Source organism: Oxyura jamaicensis, chromosome 6, assembly GCF_011077185.1.
Source record: "Oxyura jamaicensis isolate SHBP4307 breed ruddy duck chromosome 6, BPBGC_Ojam_1.0, whole genome shotgun sequence".
NCBI lineage: Eukaryota > Metazoa > Chordata > Aves > Anseriformes > Anatidae > Oxyura > Oxyura jamaicensis.
Window position 1 is genome coordinate 17,539,303 of NC_048898.1, and position 18,157 is coordinate 17,557,459.

Below are 18,157 nucleotides of genomic sequence, written 5' to 3' on the forward strand. Positions count from 1 at the left end.
TCCTGAGGAAGAAACAGGATACTCTGTTCATCAGCATGAGTGCAAAGAGTACACAGAACTGGGTGGAACACAGTTATATTCTTTGAATGTTTTTAAGAAGAAATAAACCGATTGAGTAGGCAACAGGAAATTTCAGAGAAAATTTCAGAGAAAAACAGAGAAATTTCAACATCTGCTGTAGATATCTGTTAGTTCCCCACACAAGCATGGCATCTATCATCCTGCACATAAGCAGTGTGAGGAAGAAATGCAACACAGTATGGGCCATATACGATGACCTCAGTAAGCATATATGAACGGACTATTCACAGAATTTGCTGTTCTGAATGGTTTCAGAAACACAGCATGTTTTAAGGGTCACCTGAGGTACACAGATCATGCAAAAAGCTTCTTCACTGTCCCTAGGCATTGCACAGGCTTAGACAGATCAGTCCCTGCTGCATTCCAAAGAAAGCTGCTTGCAAGAGCCTCTCTCCATTCCTGGCATAGCTTGTGCCTAAAAATCAGGGAAGGGCCCTGCAATGGGGACGGCTGGGCAGTCCATGCTTGTCTGAAAGCTTGGCAGAGAGTGCACACACCTGTTGGTTGGATTTGTGTTTTTTGGAGATAGACTAATAAACACATTCTCTGTCACTCAGCACCAAACTAGCAAGTTAACTGGGTCTTGGCTGTAACAGATTCCACGGGTCTCACTCCAGCACACCTGCGTCACAATTTGCAGTGTGTCTGGTGGCGAGTTTTGTTCACATACAAAACCTGCTGCAGGACACCCATGAAGCAAAATGTTGAGTGCAAGCTTCCACACCGTGGGAGGATAAAAAATATAAATGACTCGGTAACACTAACAGAATCAAGATGATGTAATTTGATGGTCCTTTTCTTATGAACTGTCATGGAATACTTGCTCCTTTATCTTTGTACTTCCCACAGCCTTCTCAGCCAAGGTGAAATAGTTACTTCCCCAACATGTACAAGTTTCAGGCAAGCAAAACAAGTGCCTGTCCTCAGCCATCTCAGATGTAAGCAATTAGGTCAGGCAGCATAGCGACAGGACAATGGAAGGGAGAGTGTGAACTCCCTCCATCCTCACTGTAACCAACACAAAAGAAGGCCTTGGCCAAGGACCAGGATATATAATTTTGTTAACCTAACAAGTCTGTTATTTCCTTTAATAGAACAATGCATCTTGTCTGGAATACCTTCTCTGAAAAACTATCCCAAACTGCAATGACATCGTGAAATTGGTTTCATATATGTTTGTGACATATCCAGAGGGGATATTTGTACTCTGCTGATGTCAGTAAAGAAATTTCCAGTGCCTATGCTCATGGACTAACATGTTCTGTTGATTTATTAGTGATTAGAGCTCAAGGGCGTTAACCACAAGGCTGTGATACTAGCCATTTCAGGACAGTGCATACATTGACATTGCCAAATACAACTTATTGATTATAAGCTGATTCTGGGCAGTTTTATCAAACCTAAGAATACCTGAAAATTCTTTAGGTCTTTTCTCCCATCCTAAAGAAAGTTCTGGTAACTAAAGAAAAGCACACACACACAGAGGAAGAAAAAAAAAAATAAAAAAAATAAAAATAAAAAATAAAATAAAATAAAAAAGGAGGAAGTTACAAAAACACTGTCTTCTCATATGCAGTGACAATTTACCCAGCCTACGGAGTTGAAAGCCAGCTAAGGCTGCACCTATGAGTTGTCACACTGTGACATGCATTGCAATAATGCTGGCTTTCTCAAATGGGCATCCTGAGTGAGCTCTCAACTCTGGAGTTTGGGTAGAGGTGGAGTAGTCACCCGAGCCTGGAGTTAACCTCAACTGTCAAATCCACTCAATGAGGCAAAAGAGGCAGCCAGACTAGCTGAAGTATTGCTAGTTGTGTAGTTCTGGTAACAAGAAGTCTTCCTTTTGCTACCAGGGCTACACAATTTGCAATACCTGAATGAACTAAACCAAAACAAAGCAAAAGGGATCTGTTCTTGACTCCTTCGCTTTCAAATTACTGTCCCAAGCATTTGGAAAGTCTGTCCTGATACTGCCTACTGCACACACAGAGGGCCTCAGGACTTGGGTCTTCTAAATGATTGAAAACTAAATACTGAAGAAAATAGTCATCTAGCATCCTTTTTTAAAGGCTCACAGATGCCAGGTTCTCTTCACAGAAACTCATCTTTCCACATAACCCTTCCAACCACCGCTCCTTTTCCACAAGAGCCTTCCTTCACCTGATGAACAAGAAATGTGAAAAGTTGCTCAAAATTTGTCTCTTAAAATCTAGATGGTTCAAATTAAGCATGCAAATCTTGGTGTGAGCAACAACCACAACCACACAGTCCCTAATGGGTTTTCAGTGCGTTAAATATTCCTCTCAGGCTTGAAATTCTTTCTGAAGTACCTCCCATAGCTTCCTTCTAAATGTGGAGTGGAACAAAAGCCACACCTATTTCTTCAGTGCCTTTCAGAACCAAACCTTCCGTGTATAATTGGTTCATTTTAATAATCTCGACTGCATGAGGTCATTTTGCAGAAACCTCATTGGAGTTATTCAAGTATGTTCAGTTTGCTCAGGAACTGGTATCTGAAGTTTCCTCTCTATATAACTTCTTGGACAAGATAAACTTCATTCAGGCTGGCTCCTTACTAGAAACTTTATAATTCTACGAGAATGGTGAGTCCTTATATCTTACGTTGTAAATGACAATGATATGTTGCCACAAATTTTAAAAGAGGTTCTGCTGGGTTTTTCTGAGTATTCAGAATTCTAAATAACTCAGAGAAAGTAGAAACTGTGTTTTAAGAACAGAAGTCAGACAGATAAGTACAGGCAGGTAAGAACCCTGGGTAAAAGATTCCAGGATTTACAAGGAAGATATCATCTAATAAGACTCCAGTTGGAGGTTTTTATTATAACATTCTGTTTTCAATTCCTGTAACGTTTGGATGTAATCACTTTTCTGGCAGAAAGCAACTGTTTTGCCTCAACTCAGCACTGGCCTTCGTTTTCATGAAAAGTTTGGATAACATACAAGTATTTAGTTAAAAAATGTTATCTTGATTTTTAGTCATTTTTCAGCTCAAATAGAGTTGAATTCTCCCCACAAAAAAATATTTAATCTCAGTAAGTACTAGAATCTTGTTTTCTTCTTTCAAGAAATCAAAATATTTGAGTGAGATATGCTTAAAATCTTGATCCAACATCTACTGCTTAGTATGACTGCTCTATAGTGTACTCATAGGCCTAGCAGACTGATCCATCCAACTAGTACCATTCTAGCAGGGTTCTGCAAATCTGTGCCAAAATACTGCTTTCTGGGGCCAGACCATAAGTGACATCTACATCATCATCTTTCAACTTATTTTTCTTTGTAATTGTTTCCTGTTTCAAAACTACCTGGTCCCTTCCATGACAGAATTTGGTCTACAGGGAAAGATAGAAATTAGTACAGATTATAAACACAGAGGACATGTTAATATTTTGTACTTGACTTGCTTAAGGTGACCAGATGCTCATACCTGTTTGTCACTGCAGACGTTATGACGTTATGGAAACAATGATCACGAGATTTGCATGATTTAAATAACTATCGTCTTTGTGTATTTCCTGTTCTCCAAAGAAATCCCTTGTTTTCAGTGATAAGATTGGTTTATTTTCTTTAACTTGTCCCTCCACCTATTAAATAAGCTGGTGATTTTTAACCTCGCCTCTGCAAAATTAAATGCTTGTCTACCCCTCCTTCCATCTCTAAGGTAAGACTTCTTTTTCTAAGATGTCAATAGTTCTACTCTGTCTGACAGGCAGAGAGAGAGACATTGTTTATTTCTTATTTATCTTTTCTCTTACCAACATTTTAAACTCATCACAGATAATTCCATCCCAGCACTTATTTCTCTCATGTCCTCACTGAAAGCCATTCAAACAATTTGACCTATCATTGAAGGATGAGGGACTAGCTGAGGAATTTAAGCTAAACTTTGACAACAGATTTTTCTGAAAGTTTATATAATATAGAATTATCTAGGTTGGAAGGGACACCTACAGGTCATTTAGTCTAAACTCCTGCTTAAAAAAAAACAGGGCCAAATCTTGAAGGTTTAACTTTGACTAAAGTTCTTCAGCTCATTCCTTCAACATTAGGTTGAAACATCCACTCAGTTCTTCAGACTCCAGTGAAGAAGGTTTTTGGTGTTTTTGTTTTGTTTTTGTTAAACAACTGTGCAGTTAGTGGAAATACATTCCCTGTGCAGGTTACTTTCACAGAAGGTGTCTGAATGTACCAATCCTGTATCAGGCAGTGCCTGATTTTAACACCTTGGAAAGACAGACCCTTTTTCTTCTCAAATGATGCTCTGCTTCTTCTAAATAGCTTGGTATTTCTGACTGTATGTTTAAGTTTATAAAATGCAAAAGACAATTAGATTTGTGTTTAAAACCACAATATATTTTCCTATTTCTAACAATAGTATTTGCCATCAGGAAGTTTTAATATATACTTGAGTATTCACAATAATTCTGCTTTCTTCTTCAGAAAACCTTCTTGGCCTGCCTTCTTGTTCTTTCTGTTAGCGTGGCAGTGTCCAATGCTGCTTGCTACTTTCAACCATTGAAGCCAGTGAACCCTGGTGATGAGATCAAAGGTGAGAAATCGATTGTCCTCAACTTGACACACACTACCACAAGTACTGCCTGATTTGATTTTTGGTTTATCCAGTCAGCACATTTCATCACAATTTAGAAATAATTGGAAAGAGTGGAGAGGAACCACTGTGAAATGGGGAAAATGGGGTATGGAGAGTAATGGATTTATGTTATAAAAGAGAAAAGTTTGTCTAAGAAGCATGATACAAGTCAAATTACACATGGATTTTGTCCAGGGAAGTAGCATAGGCTTAGTTTATTCATCTGCATGAAGTCATACTACTTGTTTTTACTATGAGTGCTGCTACAAGAATAAGCGTTCAAAAGCAATACTCAATTATTTGGACACACTATTGTGGTTTAGCCCAGCAGGCAGCTAAGCATCACACAGCTGTTCACTCCCTTCCTGGGACAGAGGAAAGAATTGGGGAAAAAAATGTAAAAGCTCATGGGTTGAGATAAAGCAAGTTTGATAAGTTTTGAAAGTTTGTTGTTCTGCTGAGAACAACAAGGAGCAGAGCAGCTGAAGACATCCTTTTCCATGCTTTAACATAGTAGTAGTCCCACTACATTAATGAAAAAAGCCAGAAGATTTCCTATATGCTTTGAGCAGGCAATAGCATTGTTAGTGCAACGTGTCTGACACTAACAGATGCTTGTGTTCTACATTTTCAGGCTGCTATGACTCAAAGGGAGAGCTGCATGAATTTGGTTCCCAGTGGAAGACTGCAGACTGCCTTGAGTGCTCCTGTTCCAAGGATGGAATCAGCTGCTGCTCCACGTGAGTTCAGAGAAGCAGTGGGGTTTCATCTGCTGTCACAGCACAGCACAAAGCACTTCCCTTCACAGAGGGGACCCTGAGAAATCACCATGACTCTTCTCTCACTCCTTTCATATCACAAAGTAATGCATTAACCCAACACCATCACTAAGCATGCAAGAAGTTTCTGTAAAAAACAAGTCATGTTTAAAAAATATATATTTTTTTTTTTTAAAAAAAAAAAGGAGTGAATTTTTATTGGGGCTAAAGGTTCAGGTAAGATACTAATTCATGAGTGAACATTTAGATCCTTAAGAATTTTCTGCAGCTGCTTATCCAGATCTTTCCCAAGCCACACATTGCCCCTCTTTTTTCTCTGAGGGACAGCCTGGAATACACTGGCTTGCCTGTAATTTTTGCTGTAGTGACACCTAACCACTCATGCAATTCTTGTTCCATATCACGGCTAACTAGAAAAGGCAATTATATTGCTAATATTAGAGCGACAAACACAAACATCCCTTGGTCATAAATCAGATCAGTTAGCTACAACTCTCTCTTCATCTTGTTTAAGCAGCAGGGTAAGTCACCTTTGATCTGGGAGCTCCACATGAGCTCCCTTTTCTGCCCCTAAACACTTCCTCAGTATAGTGTCTTCATATTAGAAGTGTGTACATACAACCTCAAATGGAAGCTGTTTTTTTCTAGGTCTCATCACCTCTTTCTTTTTCCAATGACAGCTATTCAACACCAGTTGGTTATGATAAAGAGAAATGTGTAAGCATTTTCAACAAGGAGACCTGCACTTATGAAGTAGTGGAGAAAAATGATCACTCAAAAACATGCCCAGTACAAGGGATGGTGGGCTAACTCAGAAGAGTTCTGGATTTGGGCTATATATCTTTTATTTTTTACTTTTTCTTTTGAATTTCAAGGCTTCTTTCTCACAAATTCAAAAACACTGAAAAATGCAGCCATCAAGTGAAATCTACTCAAAACCTTCCTAAGTGATAAAATTGAGTATGTATGCACAAAAAATTTCCTCAGTTTCTCTGCCTTCCTCTTCTCCATGCAGTTAGAACGTATACCTTCCTTGACATCTGAAATTAAAGCTGACTTTAAGTATCATCAGTAGCTGCCAATTTTAATCTTCTTTTCTCTTCAAACTTCAGTTTCAAGGAGTATGTTCTGTTATCTTCACACAGCTGTATCTTAAAGCTAAAAATAAAATCAGATGAAGCACCAAACATTCATGTGACTTTTTTTTTTTTTTTTTGAGGAAGAAAACCTAAAGAATTAACAGTCCAAAAAGTATGGGAAAGCAATGAAAAGCAGCTTAAAAGTCTTTCTGGACACTTTTCTAGGACAATGTCTCATATGACGATCATTTATCCTATTTGGCTACTTGAAGCCTGCCCAACCTATGGACTTCAAGATCCAAAACCTACCCAGTATTGTACGTCTAACAACACAGCAAACCCACTCCTCAGCCAAGAGTCTGATTAATCTTTAAATGATTCAACTTGAGCCCCATCCACAGGAGGAACCAGTCTTACCAGGTTTGTCCTTGCAGTATGAAGTGGCCTTTACCTCAAACTTCAGCTCACTAATTACTTAAATTGTGCAAGTGCAGGCTACTGGTTTCCTGCCTACCTCTTGCTCCTGCCTGCCTTACTCCAGCACCCAGATTTTGTTTTCCAACAGTCTGGGCTCCAACTCACTGTGCTAGATGGCTAGTCCCAGCTCCTCCAGCACCTGCCAAGGATACTGAAGTTGGGCCAGAACTGTTTTGGAACTGCACCCACATGTGCGATCACAATTCAGCTACCACAAACAACATGCTTCTGTTTTTCAGGGAAACTTTGCCCAATGGTGTAACTGCAAGCAGTGATACCAGCTTCCCTCTTCTATTTCTGCTTCCCACTCTCTCATCTGCTTGGAAAGCTCAGGACTTCCCATCTACAAAATAATCTATCAGAATTCAGTGGCATTGCTTGGAAGACACCAGCCCCAATAGTTTGAGGGTCATGAGCCAGTTTACCTCCCTTTGTTCACCTGTGCTAAGAGAAAGCATATTTGAAGGCATCTTCTAATGACGCTGTGTCCAGTACGGACTCCAACACTTTAGGTTTGAGTCTGGAGGACCTAGAAATGGATACTAAAAAAAACTACTGCACCATGGATATTTTAGGGTTGCTCTTTGTAGTTTCATCCAGAGGAGATGACACAGGAAGGGTAGCAGCATGGACATCTTTCTGTCTGCAAGAGACTTCCAGGTTCAGTTGTAAGGCATGTCCGTAGAGAACATCAAGTTTCAAGCAAGCTGTGACCAAAGATTTAATTTCCTTTTTAAGGCTAATGACTTATGTACCCAAACTCCAGAAAAGCCAGCCTTACCAGTACACCTACTGGATTAAAACCAATTTAACCATTTTTTAAATGCCCTCAAGCAACTTTCTCTAGCATCTGACAATTGTTATATGTGATTCTACCCTGTCTCCTATGCAAAAATAAGATAATGTCTAAACCAAAATATCTCCAGGGAGCTGTCTGTTCTCCTCTTGTCTGCTTCTGTATGGGAAAGGATAATGTTACCTATCACATCTAGTTTCAGGACACCAGAAGCACAGCAGAGACTTGGCTGCCTTCTGTAGCGAGGAACCTAGCTGTGGTAGGATGACAAAGCCTTCCAAACTGAGAGAGCAGAGAGCATAAGACCTCTGCTCCTCCCACTTCTGCCAAGTAATGTTTTTGTCTTGTCATTTCTCTACTTCAATGCACACAGCCCCCTACAAAGAATACACCCCCAATTCCAGCCTTCAAGCTTTAGGTGATAAAACCACTCACTCCACATAGTGTAACGGAAACATTTGCATAAGAGTTTCCCATTATCCTGACATGCAAAAGGTTTAAAAGACTCTGCAGAACGTTGGGGGTTCAAGCACAGTTCCAGGCAGAGTGGAGAGGCTGTGTGCACTCTTCTACCCATTACCATCTCCCTACCTGAAAGAATGCAACGTCTCCACTAGCCTTACAAGAAAAAGAGATGAAATTTCAGGTGGCTGATCCTGATCCCTCTAATCCCAGTAATTCTTTTTGAGGCAAGACTTTTAAGTACCAGTAAGACTTTCTTGCACTAAAACCAAAATATTATGCTTACCCTACCAAGTATCAGGTCTATTGAACCTAACAGCACACCTACACCATAATCTGGTGGAAATTTTCCAATTAAGGAGTGTTAATCACTTAAATCCTAATTGTTTTTACACCTATTTGTGTATTGTTCCTATTAAGACTTTTACAAGCCTTAAAAGTAAAAACCAATTTAAACAATCATAAATAAGGAATGCACGTATCTTATTTACATTATAAGTTAGAAATTTCCTGCTCACATTCTGCTTTGTGCTGCTCTTTTAAAATGTTGTTAAGCATGTTCACTTTGGTTTTAATTAATGCTTCTGTTGGTATGCAGGAAAGTTTGCCTTGGCACCGTTTGAAAGCCCGAAAGTTTCTGTTCAAATCTATTGTGTGCATGTTTCACTAAGCCAAGCTGTGGTTTATTTTAGGGCAAGCTAATGAGATTTATAATAGTAATTTATATGAAACTCCAGAACACATAAGTCATATGACCTATCTAAAATACTCAGTAAGACTGGGTTACTTTAACATTTATCCCCCACATCCACATTATTCAACATTTCATTTCTTACAGCATGTAGTTCTCAGCCACTAACATGTTTTCTCTGCACTTCAGGATTTCAGGGCTCTTGCATAATCATTACTTCAGGTAGATCTCCATTATAGAGTAGTGATGAACTGCAGTCCTTTACCACCACGAAATCAGCCTCCAAGAACAGCCTTGTATTTTTCCTCCCTCTGTAATTCCAGAGGCATCTCCCATTTCTGTCCTAGCCTTCCAAAGACAAGACAAATCTACCAAAGCAAGCAGTTTTGTTTTACTGATAACTATAATGGCTCAGAAATCTTTTAGATAGCTGAAGTCAGATGGGATTATTTGACAGAGGCCTCTTTTTCCCTTCCATCTCAGTTGTTTCTTCCTTTTTCTAGTGTTCAGCTGTGTAATGCAGGCTATTAAACACGTTAATTCAAAGCAGTATTAGTATTATTCCCCAATATTAACAGCAAATGATAAAAATAAGTTAAATAAAAGATCATTTTTGTAAGATTGCATTCTGGAAAGAACATTTGTGAGCATAACACCTAGAAATTCATTATCTAGTTCAGCTACATTGCTTGCATCAGGCCTATGTTTTTAGAATATAGTCTCTTTCTATCAGTCTATATTTCTCATTAATATCTTCCCTCACTTCCTTCTGAGTATCATTTGGAAATGGTGGACTCTTCCAACCCTCCTCAGTAGAAAGGGGTTAAAAATTTATAACAATCAAAATTGTATCAGAAATGAAGAGTGTCAAGCCAGTGCCATTTTGCTTGGTGCTGCTCACTGGCAGCCAAGGACTTCAGAGAGGACCTGACTTTTCCAGCAAGTGTTGTGGGAAGTATCAATAACTCAATAGAGTGGATCACTCTAGCTACAATCCAGCTACATCAGTACAGATGTTCATGTACAAAGGTAACAGATCTGGAACTTTATTTTTCTTCTTCCTTCTCTGCTAAAAAAGAGTAAGTCACTAGATGGCATCCTAGTTCTGCAACAGTGCACCTGTATTGGAAGGCAAGACTGGGCAAGACAGATGTACAGATAGCATGAAAACCTAGATCCTGATGCTGCTGGCAGACTTGAGCTTTTTAATTTGTTCTAATGAGGTTCAAGAATGCAAGCATCTTTTTAGAAGTATTCTTAATCTATTAATAAAGAGAAAAAACTCCAAGGAGCTGTCATGGGCAGGACTGAGTAGCTTTAAGTTTTTGGACTCAACAGACTAGCCTACTTAAATTATCCTTGATAGAGGAGAAAGAAATCTCAATGATAACACTACTTCAAAGTTTTATTCAGGGAATAGATATATTAGCATCTCTAATTGTTACCAGAGAGAAAAAAAGACTAAAGACAAGAGTTTGATGGGGCTGATCCCATGCTTTAAAGCATGCAGTGACAGACTTCCTTCTTGCAGACCTCTTATCAAGAACTGCAGTTTTAGTATACCCATTTCTGACTGCGCTGTGCTTCTGTATTTTTCTTGCATTTCAATGAAAGTTGAAAAGCAAGCTCTGTTGAAAAAAAAAAAATCTTTGTGCAGTGTGCAAGTCATTGCCAGTAATCAAACTCAGTGTCAGATTTAGAAGTTTCTTGCACATTGTATTAGTGCAGTGTCCCTTAACTTGAAGGGACACAAGCTCCATTTTCTAAGCTTACCTCTGCTCAGGTCTTAGTCTTGCTTGCAGCAAAATCTTTAGAAATGCATTCTGCAGCCCTTTCTCCAAGATTTCCTGCTAAACTCCTAAGATGCTGTTTTGGGGAGCCAAAATGAAGACAGACGTCTGCTTGTCTACCAAGTTAGTCTGGGCAACACTTCTTTTCCCAGAGCCAGAAACTCAGAACTGATGAGGCCATGGGGATTGGCTGGAAGGAACAAGTGGCAGAACATACCACTTAAAATTCAGGAGGCACACGTGTCATCAGCTGCTGCCATCTGAGAAAAGCCTCTGAGGAAACAGTTCTGTGGGTTGCCTAGACACTACAGCACATTGACATAATGTAATTGAATTGCAATGCTTTATTAGTCAGGTAGACACATTTGGAAGGGTGTGGATAGGAGCAGGATACATAAACAACACCAGCTTCCTATCTGCAAGAGGCAGAACATAAGATTAGGGTTTAACGCAAGGCTTGCTCACTGGAGCTGCTACCAGAGTCCTGGGACTTCAAGACATCAGGTAGCTCTGGGGTGCTTGAGAAGGGATCAATGCGCAGTGGCTCAAAGGAGCCATTACCAGGTCTGAATAAAACTAAGCCCACTGTGGCAGGAATATGAGGACGGCAGTTTTGTCTGCTTAAGCCACAGTCTAGCAAAGTCCTGTCATCATCATCCAGCAGCTGGTCATCTTTGTAGAGCCTCTGCTCCTCTGGTGGCCTCTTCAGTATTCCCTCCACCACCTTCTTCAACTCATGCACAGTTGTCGTCTCTTTTGCCTCAGTGAAGATTGTCGTCTTGTGACGTCGAATCATCAGGTAGACATCCATCACTGCCCTGAGGCTTCCTACAGTCCTCTATCAGTGGCAAGCAGGTCTCAGTCCTCTTAGCAGAAAACCTGTATTTTCAGGAGTAACGGAAGTCAAGACAGAACAGTTGTTAGGTGATTAGACCCACTGGGGAAGGGTGGGTGGGGTGGGGAGTGAAGGGAATAGTCTACAGGAAGTTGCTCTGCTAGACAGACTAAGATCCTCATGGTCAGAACTATGGAGTACAAGTACAGCAAGCTCAGCATTAAGATTAGAGATCCATGCCTGAGTCAAGAGCAGTCTGGGAAGGGAAATTATATCTGGTAACATTAGAGAAAGCTTGGAAAAAGAAGGAGCTCCTCAAAGTCCAGCCGTTTTAGTACTTTATGGCAGTGGCAGTACACAGTCCCTTGTTCACATGTGGAACAAGTCACACCCAAGAGGCTTAAAGACTCTCTTCAGTCAAGGATATCTGCTCAGAGCTGCCATTACTGGTTCCCACAGACTTCAGGACCAGTTGCACCTAATCCCATTGACACCAGGCCCTACTTCCAGCTCTGTGGCAAAGCAGCCACATTTCAAGGGTATGGGCTGCTCTTGTCTTTGGGATGATTTATACGATCTGAAGAGAAACCAGAGTACTGCTCTCCCCACTGGAGCCCTCTGGAAGGGGTGTGAGACACTCCTCTATGAAGGCAAGCAGTGGTCAGATACCTACAAGCTACAGTGCTGAATAGGCAGAGCTCTTTTTCACTAGGTCAGAGAGAGGTGGGTGGGTGGGAAACATTTAAGCTTGTTTTTCTCTTCCTTTTGCACTTTGATATCACTGGCACAAACAAGCTTTCCATGACAAACCAAGGCTAGAGTTAATCCCTTGTATGGTCATACAGGCTAGATTACACCAAAGATAGTAACAGATGCAATAAAAGCAACTCCATTCCTCCAGTAGTTTTTTCCTGTCCAACAGGGAAACAGATGTTTATTCCCGTCAGCATCCAACTCTAAGCAGTGACCCATAAGAGCTGTCATCTAAGCGTTGCCAATGACCATAATGCCACATACCACCAACTTGCAGACATGCACACGTGCCTGGTCCTGCTGGAGTTCCCTAGGCTCTGGAGTGCATTCTCATGCAGAGGGGGAGAAATGAGCCACAGGTAAGTACAGCAAAACCAACAAAATAAGAGGGAGCTGCTCTGGACTCAGACCCAAGGTTTATGTGAGGGTCAATTCCTGCTGAAGGCAAGCAGAATCTTGGGATCTATACACATTTGTAGACTGAGGCCTAAATTCTCCCCTTTCCAAGCCCAGGACTGAAGGAAGGAAAAAAGCCAAGTTTACCTCTCTTCAACAGAGTGGAGTTATTACATTATATTTATGTTATCTTGCTGATCAGTTTAAAGAGTCAGGCCTGTTGCAAGAACAGCAACTAGAAAACTCAATTCTTGCTTCAAAGAACATTTAGACACACAGGCATGCTAGACAAAATGGAGTATGTTTATAGGCTAAACAACTGGAAGTAACTCAAAGAAAACACAGTGCTCCACACATACATAAAAGCCTCCTCTATCAGCCCTAGACTAATAGAGTTAAGAACTAACAGGGAAAGAGAGGTAGAGGGGAGAGAAAGGTAAAGCTAGAGAAACATTCATTTTAAATTTCCTTTAGGGCTGGGGTTTGGGCAGCATACACATACATAACCTGAAAGCATCAGGAAGCCAAACCTGAATCATTGCTGCAGAGGGAAGATGGCACCACCTGCCACAAGGGGTGGTCACTCCAGTGCTACTGCACTCAGATAAACAATGGAGTACATTCTCATAGAGAAGGGCCACATCACAGAGGAGGAGCAGTCCTCAACCAGGCAAGCTAAACTAAGCCATCCCTTAATAGAGGGACCCACAGAGGACACAGTACTACAGCCCTGAGAGGTACTGTTCATTCACATCTACACAATGGAGAACCCTTTCTGCTCCTTTATTACCTACTTGACCTGGAAAATCTTATTTGCCTCAAGAGAAGATTTCTGAGCAGGTCAGCACAAACATTGACAGAGAAACAGGATCAGCCTTTACTCTGTTACACATCCCATAAACAACTCTCTCAAAGTTATACACTTTCAAAGCATTTGGTTTCTTCATTCTCAAGTCTACAATCAAAGTGGCCTTAGGCTGCCTTTTTTATTATTATTATTAAGGAAAAAAGGCACAGAGCATACTTTAAATATACACATCAGGTTAAGGAAGTAGCACTGCCAGGCTCTTCTGGCAGCAATAGCTTTGATCACACTGCACTTGCCTACCAGAGAAACAACAGGAGTAATAAAATAGTCATTAACATCACCACTTCTTTTCAAGAAATAAAAAAGTGAACTTACCATTTTAAGAGAATAATTTCGAATATACCATGCCTTTTGAGTCAGAAGTTGCTTATCACATGTCCTTGCAACTATACTACTATTACAGATACTCTACACCTTCACAGTGACCCATCAAGAAACAGTACAAGATTCAGAGTTACATCAGGGACAGAAGTTTGAATATGATCCCATGTTTAAGGGTTTAATAGCATAAGAGAAACTAGTTTCACTTGATTTCCTCTAAGTGAGAAAGTCATTTTGAACACATCGTTCTTTTCAGACTGAAGTTCATTCATTAAGGAATACAAGAGAAGTTTTTCCTTAAGGCGCTTCATTAGATACCACAACTGTTTCCTAAAGCAGAACCACACAGAGTGTAAACTACCACAATCACAAGGTTAACACAAAAAATATCAGCTGCACTACAAGATCAGAAGTAAACTATTATAACAGCTCTAAAGCTTCATGCTAAGTACACAAAAACAAACAAACAACTTACATAAATCAAATCCTCTGTCACAGCAAGCAGCAGCTACTTTCCCCGCAATCATTCCTTTTCTCCAGTCCCCTCCAGAGAGGGCATGTGCCCTGCCACTGTGCCTTTTATCCCCAAACCCCTTCCCAGGGCAGCTTTGCTTCCTCCATTTGTCAATCAGTGGAAGCTGATGAGTAACCAAGGTGTCTAATCAAGGAAAGGCTTGCTGAAAGACCCATGCTAATAGAATTACTACAACTCATTATGCTGGGAATCCTCTGGTAAGTTTTAAAATGTATTATGCCTATGCTTCTGCTCAGCAAAGCAGTGGATTCCTACAGTCCCTGACACAGCTGCAGACAGTCTGGGATCTGTGCAAGTTTTCCTGGCTGATTTTGAGATGCAGCCTCACATACTGTGTATTGCAACAGTCTAATTCTGAAAGCGTCGGACACCTGTGGTAAAATGTCCTCATGATCTCCAGAAATAATGCTGTAAGATCCTAGCTGTTTCAGAGGCAGGGCATGCGTAAGGTAAAAGAAAACTGTAACTTTTGCTTCCTTTGCCTTCCCCAGTGCTTAGCATCACTATTGTTGCTGTCAGGAATCCATGAGTAACAAGCATCCTGACTGTTACCTTCAGTTCTGGACCAAGGCAATGCACACACAGCTCATCTCACTTTTGCTGACAAAAAGGTACTATCTGTTCACGGTGATCTGTAACTGCCTCCTTGGCCTGGCTTTGTATCAGCAACTGAGATACAACACTCTACAGCTAGGCCCTGCAGCTCACTAAGTATGGACAAAATAATGTGTCACACATAAAATAATTGAAATTATAATAAATCAGTCTGAAAACCACAGCCACGTCTCCACACCACTGCACTGTATGAATGACCTGTTCTGTACCTGGGGTGATCTCCTTGCAGCAGGTCAGGCGAACAATAGTGTATGGCTGCCTCACTTCACATGTGCCCTTTCCCCACTGCTTCTTGATAGCCTGCCAGCTCTGAAGGCATAGCTTTTGGGGGGTCAAATTCTTCCCCTGACACCAGGGCTGATGTGGAGTAACTAGTGTATCTGCTGGAGTTTCTTAAGATTTATGCTGGCACAGTGGAGATCAAGATGCTGACGTACATCAGTGCAGGCTTTTTAAGGTGACACCTTCTGATCGATGGTAGGAACAGGTTAGAGTGTCCACTGGCACCCCAGGTGCTCACATTTACATCACCTCCCTTTGCACTGACCATTGTTTCCTCACTGTATATAAATAGACAACTGTCCCTTATTATGAGATTTGAGCAGTCCATGCAAGTATGGTAAGTCAGCAGCTTATATTCTATATATATGTGTGTGTGAGAGAGAGGGAGAGTGTATGTGTACATACAGTGGAAGTTTTAAAGAAAGCTTCCTGTTTCTTTTGTAGAAATTCTTGCTGGTCTTCTGCTTGATCCTTCTCTTCTCAGGGACTCTGTGTGATGCTCGCTGTTACTTTAGACCATCCAGCAAATACGGTAATGGCAAAATTCTAGACAACCCTGAAGCAGAGATTGAAAGCCTAATTATGTTAGAAATGTTGTAATAGTATAACACATTCTGTGTTGAAGAATGATCCAAACAGCTACACTCAGGTATCAATCCATCCGGAAGCATCTCTGGACAGAGAGACACTATCTGATGATAGCTGAAGTTCTTGCCCACATGGCAAAAGCCGTGTACTTTCAAGCAGCACTGACTAATCTGAGTGGGTACCTGACACTAAAATCAAAGCAAAAACTATACAACTGGTGTTTAAATTCAGTTTAGCAGAACAGGTTGAAGCCTAATACAAGTTGAAGAGGGAAGGAGGAAGGAGAGATGACAGTCTAGACCTGTATGTTGAGAATGAGAAAGGGCAGAAAGATCCTACCACAGCCATCAGCTAAGGCATTTCTCCAGTAGAATAGTGCTTCTCTAGTATTGATTGCTACCACTTTATAGTGACATGTCATACACTCACACACTACAGACATGGTATCCTTTCTGTAGAGCACTGTGTCACATTCTTCCCTGATGTGACTCTACAGAAATCAGCGATTTGATTGCCAGTCCACAAACATGAGACTAGGGTTTATGTCTATTAATACACATTCATACTGAATTACTGACTGTTATTTTCTGCTGTGTACATGTAGGGTGCCTTTCAAACGGAAACCTTTATGTTTTTGGTGCGGTGTGGAAGACTGAAGATTGTTACCAATGCAGGTGTAAGATGAATGCAATGATTTGCTGCAGCTTGTAAGTTCCCCTAAATTATTTTTTGGGTTCACTTATTCAGGAATTGGTTGAAATTTTCAGACTTAAAGAGCTTTGGTGACATCATGTACTGGAATTTCATACTCACTTCAGCAAAATTCCTCTTCCTATTTCTCAGTTAGCTCTAAATATGACCAAGCAGAATTATTTGCCAACCACACAGACTTCTTTAGAACATCACCTGGCCCTTCTTTTGATTCTGACACTAACTGGGTGTATGATTCCCTTTAGCCTCAGTTTTCTTCCTCCTTGTCTTCAGCAGCTTGTTTATAGATACCTAAACGCCCCATAACACACATACATATGGACTGCTGAAGCTCTGCTCCAGACCAGTGCCTGCCTGCAAGCATCTAATCCGGCTAGTGCTGCTCCACACCCTTCCCCGCGCTGCTAAGAGCCCATCGTTCCTGCTTAGCACAACAGGACACACAAGCTCTGCTCTGATAATTTGGTTTCTAAATTTCTTGTGTGTTCCTGTCTCATGGATAGCAGGTGGCACATCAAGGACAGCTGTCTTACTGAGTATAATAGGGTGGACTGATCATGTTCCCAGAAGGCTAAAAAACTTTTTGGGGTGAAGGATAAAGAATCCCATACAGGGTCTATGAGGAGGGATAGAACTTGAGAAACATGTGGTGGGGAATATTTTTGGCTTTTCTCAGCCATAAGACAAGGGGAGGTACCTCATCAGGGAGGTATTCATGCTAGTGTGATTCAGCACTCTTTAAATGGTTTGTTCTTAACAATAACAACAACAAAAAAGCCTTAGTTTGAATGGGAAAGATAGAGTTAGTCCCCACTTTGTCTCTATGCAAGAATTTATACCAATCCCTAACAGAATGCCCAGTGAGAAATGTATTTGAACTGGAAGACACAAGTAAATCATTTAATCTGTGACCAGATATGATCAGGGCTCTGTATTTCTCTTATTATAATTCCTAGTGCTTACTTTAATGGAGTCTACAAGCTAAGCCATAATGTATCTTCCCCAGATTGACTGTGGCTCAATAAGCATCCATATCTCAGTCCATACCTTAACTTTTTATTTTTCTCTTTGCCTTTTTCAAATGACAGAGTTGTAATCCCCAAGAACTACGACAGAGCGAACTGCGTTGGTCTGTTCCACAAGAAAAGCTGTTCAATCAAAGTAGTGAAGAAGACAAACCCTGACATAAGCTGCAAAGTCTACAATGGAGTTGGTTAAGTCCATGTGATGTGTTTCTCCTCTTTTGCATGTCCCTGGAAGTTGAATGTGTTCTGGATCTCTCATTTAGAGGAAATCAGCAAAGCAACATGGTTTCAGGAGGAATGGGTTCACCTCATGCCTTTCACAACTCTAATTATGGCATGTCTATCTCATTTCTGACATTAGGGGGTTTGTTTTATTATATACACATTTGTAACAAAGCTTTATCATAGATAATTTTGTGACTTTATTCCTGTTGGGATCCAGAGTTAAATAAATTTCCACA

The 18,157-nt window shown here is 40.7% G+C and overlaps 3 protein-coding genes across 3 annotated transcripts; 2 read left to right on the forward strand and 1 right to left on the reverse strand.

Annotated features, from left to right (window-relative positions):
- Window positions 1-2,510: 2,510 nt before the first annotated feature.
- Window positions 2,511-6,659, forward strand: LOC118169334 (beta-microseminoprotein-like). Its single transcript, XM_035330573.1, has 4 exons — window positions 2,511-2,684; window positions 4,543-4,651; window positions 5,328-5,433; window positions 6,153-6,659. The coding sequence occupies exons 1-4, from the start codon at window positions 2,682-2,684 to the stop codon at window positions 6,280-6,282; spliced, it is 348 nt and encodes a 115-aa protein (XP_035186464.1). The 5' UTR covers window positions 2,511-2,681; the 3' UTR covers window positions 6,283-6,659.
- A 4,553-nt stretch (window positions 6,660-11,212) lies between these two features.
- On the reverse strand, window positions 11,213-11,578 carry ELOB (elongin B). The gene has a single exon (XM_035330572.1). The coding sequence runs from the start codon at window positions 11,576-11,578 to the stop codon at window positions 11,213-11,215; it is 366 nt and encodes a 121-aa protein (XP_035186463.1).
- Window positions 11,579-15,540: 3,962 nt separating this feature from the next.
- On the forward strand, window positions 15,541-18,157 carry LOC118168744 (beta-microseminoprotein-like). Its single transcript, XM_035329281.1, has 4 exons — window positions 15,541-15,709; window positions 15,817-15,904; window positions 16,565-16,667; window positions 17,760-18,157. The coding sequence occupies exons 1-4, from the start codon at window positions 15,707-15,709 to the stop codon at window positions 17,887-17,889; spliced, it is 324 nt and encodes a 107-aa protein (XP_035185172.1). The 5' UTR covers window positions 15,541-15,706; the 3' UTR covers window positions 17,890-18,157.

What these genes read in the sequence shown, in the direction of transcription:
- LOC118169334 (XM_035330573.1), top strand. An exon ending in CCCTGGTGATGAGATCAAAG is followed by an intron (nt 4,652 to 5,327) that starts GTGAGAAATCGA and finishes CTACATTTTCAG; the next exon opens with GCTGCTATGACTCAAAGGGA. An exon ending in GGAATCAGCTGCTGCTCCAC is followed by an intron (nt 5,434 to 6,152) that starts GTGAGTTCAGAG and finishes TTCCAATGACAG; the next exon opens with CTATTCAACACCAGTTGGTT.
- ELOB (XM_035330572.1), bottom strand. Translation starts at nt 11,578, where the DNA reads ATGGATGTCTACCTGATGATTCGACGTCACAAGACGACAATCTTCACT.
- LOC118168744 (XM_035329281.1), top strand. An exon ending in TAGACCATCCAGCAAATACG is followed by an intron (nt 15,905 to 16,564) that starts GTAATGGCAAAA and finishes GTGTACATGTAG; the next exon opens with GGTGCCTTTCAAACGGAAAC. An exon ending in GCAATGATTTGCTGCAGCTT is followed by an intron (nt 16,668 to 17,759) that starts GTAAGTTCCCCT and finishes TTCAAATGACAG; the next exon opens with AGTTGTAATCCCCAAGAACT.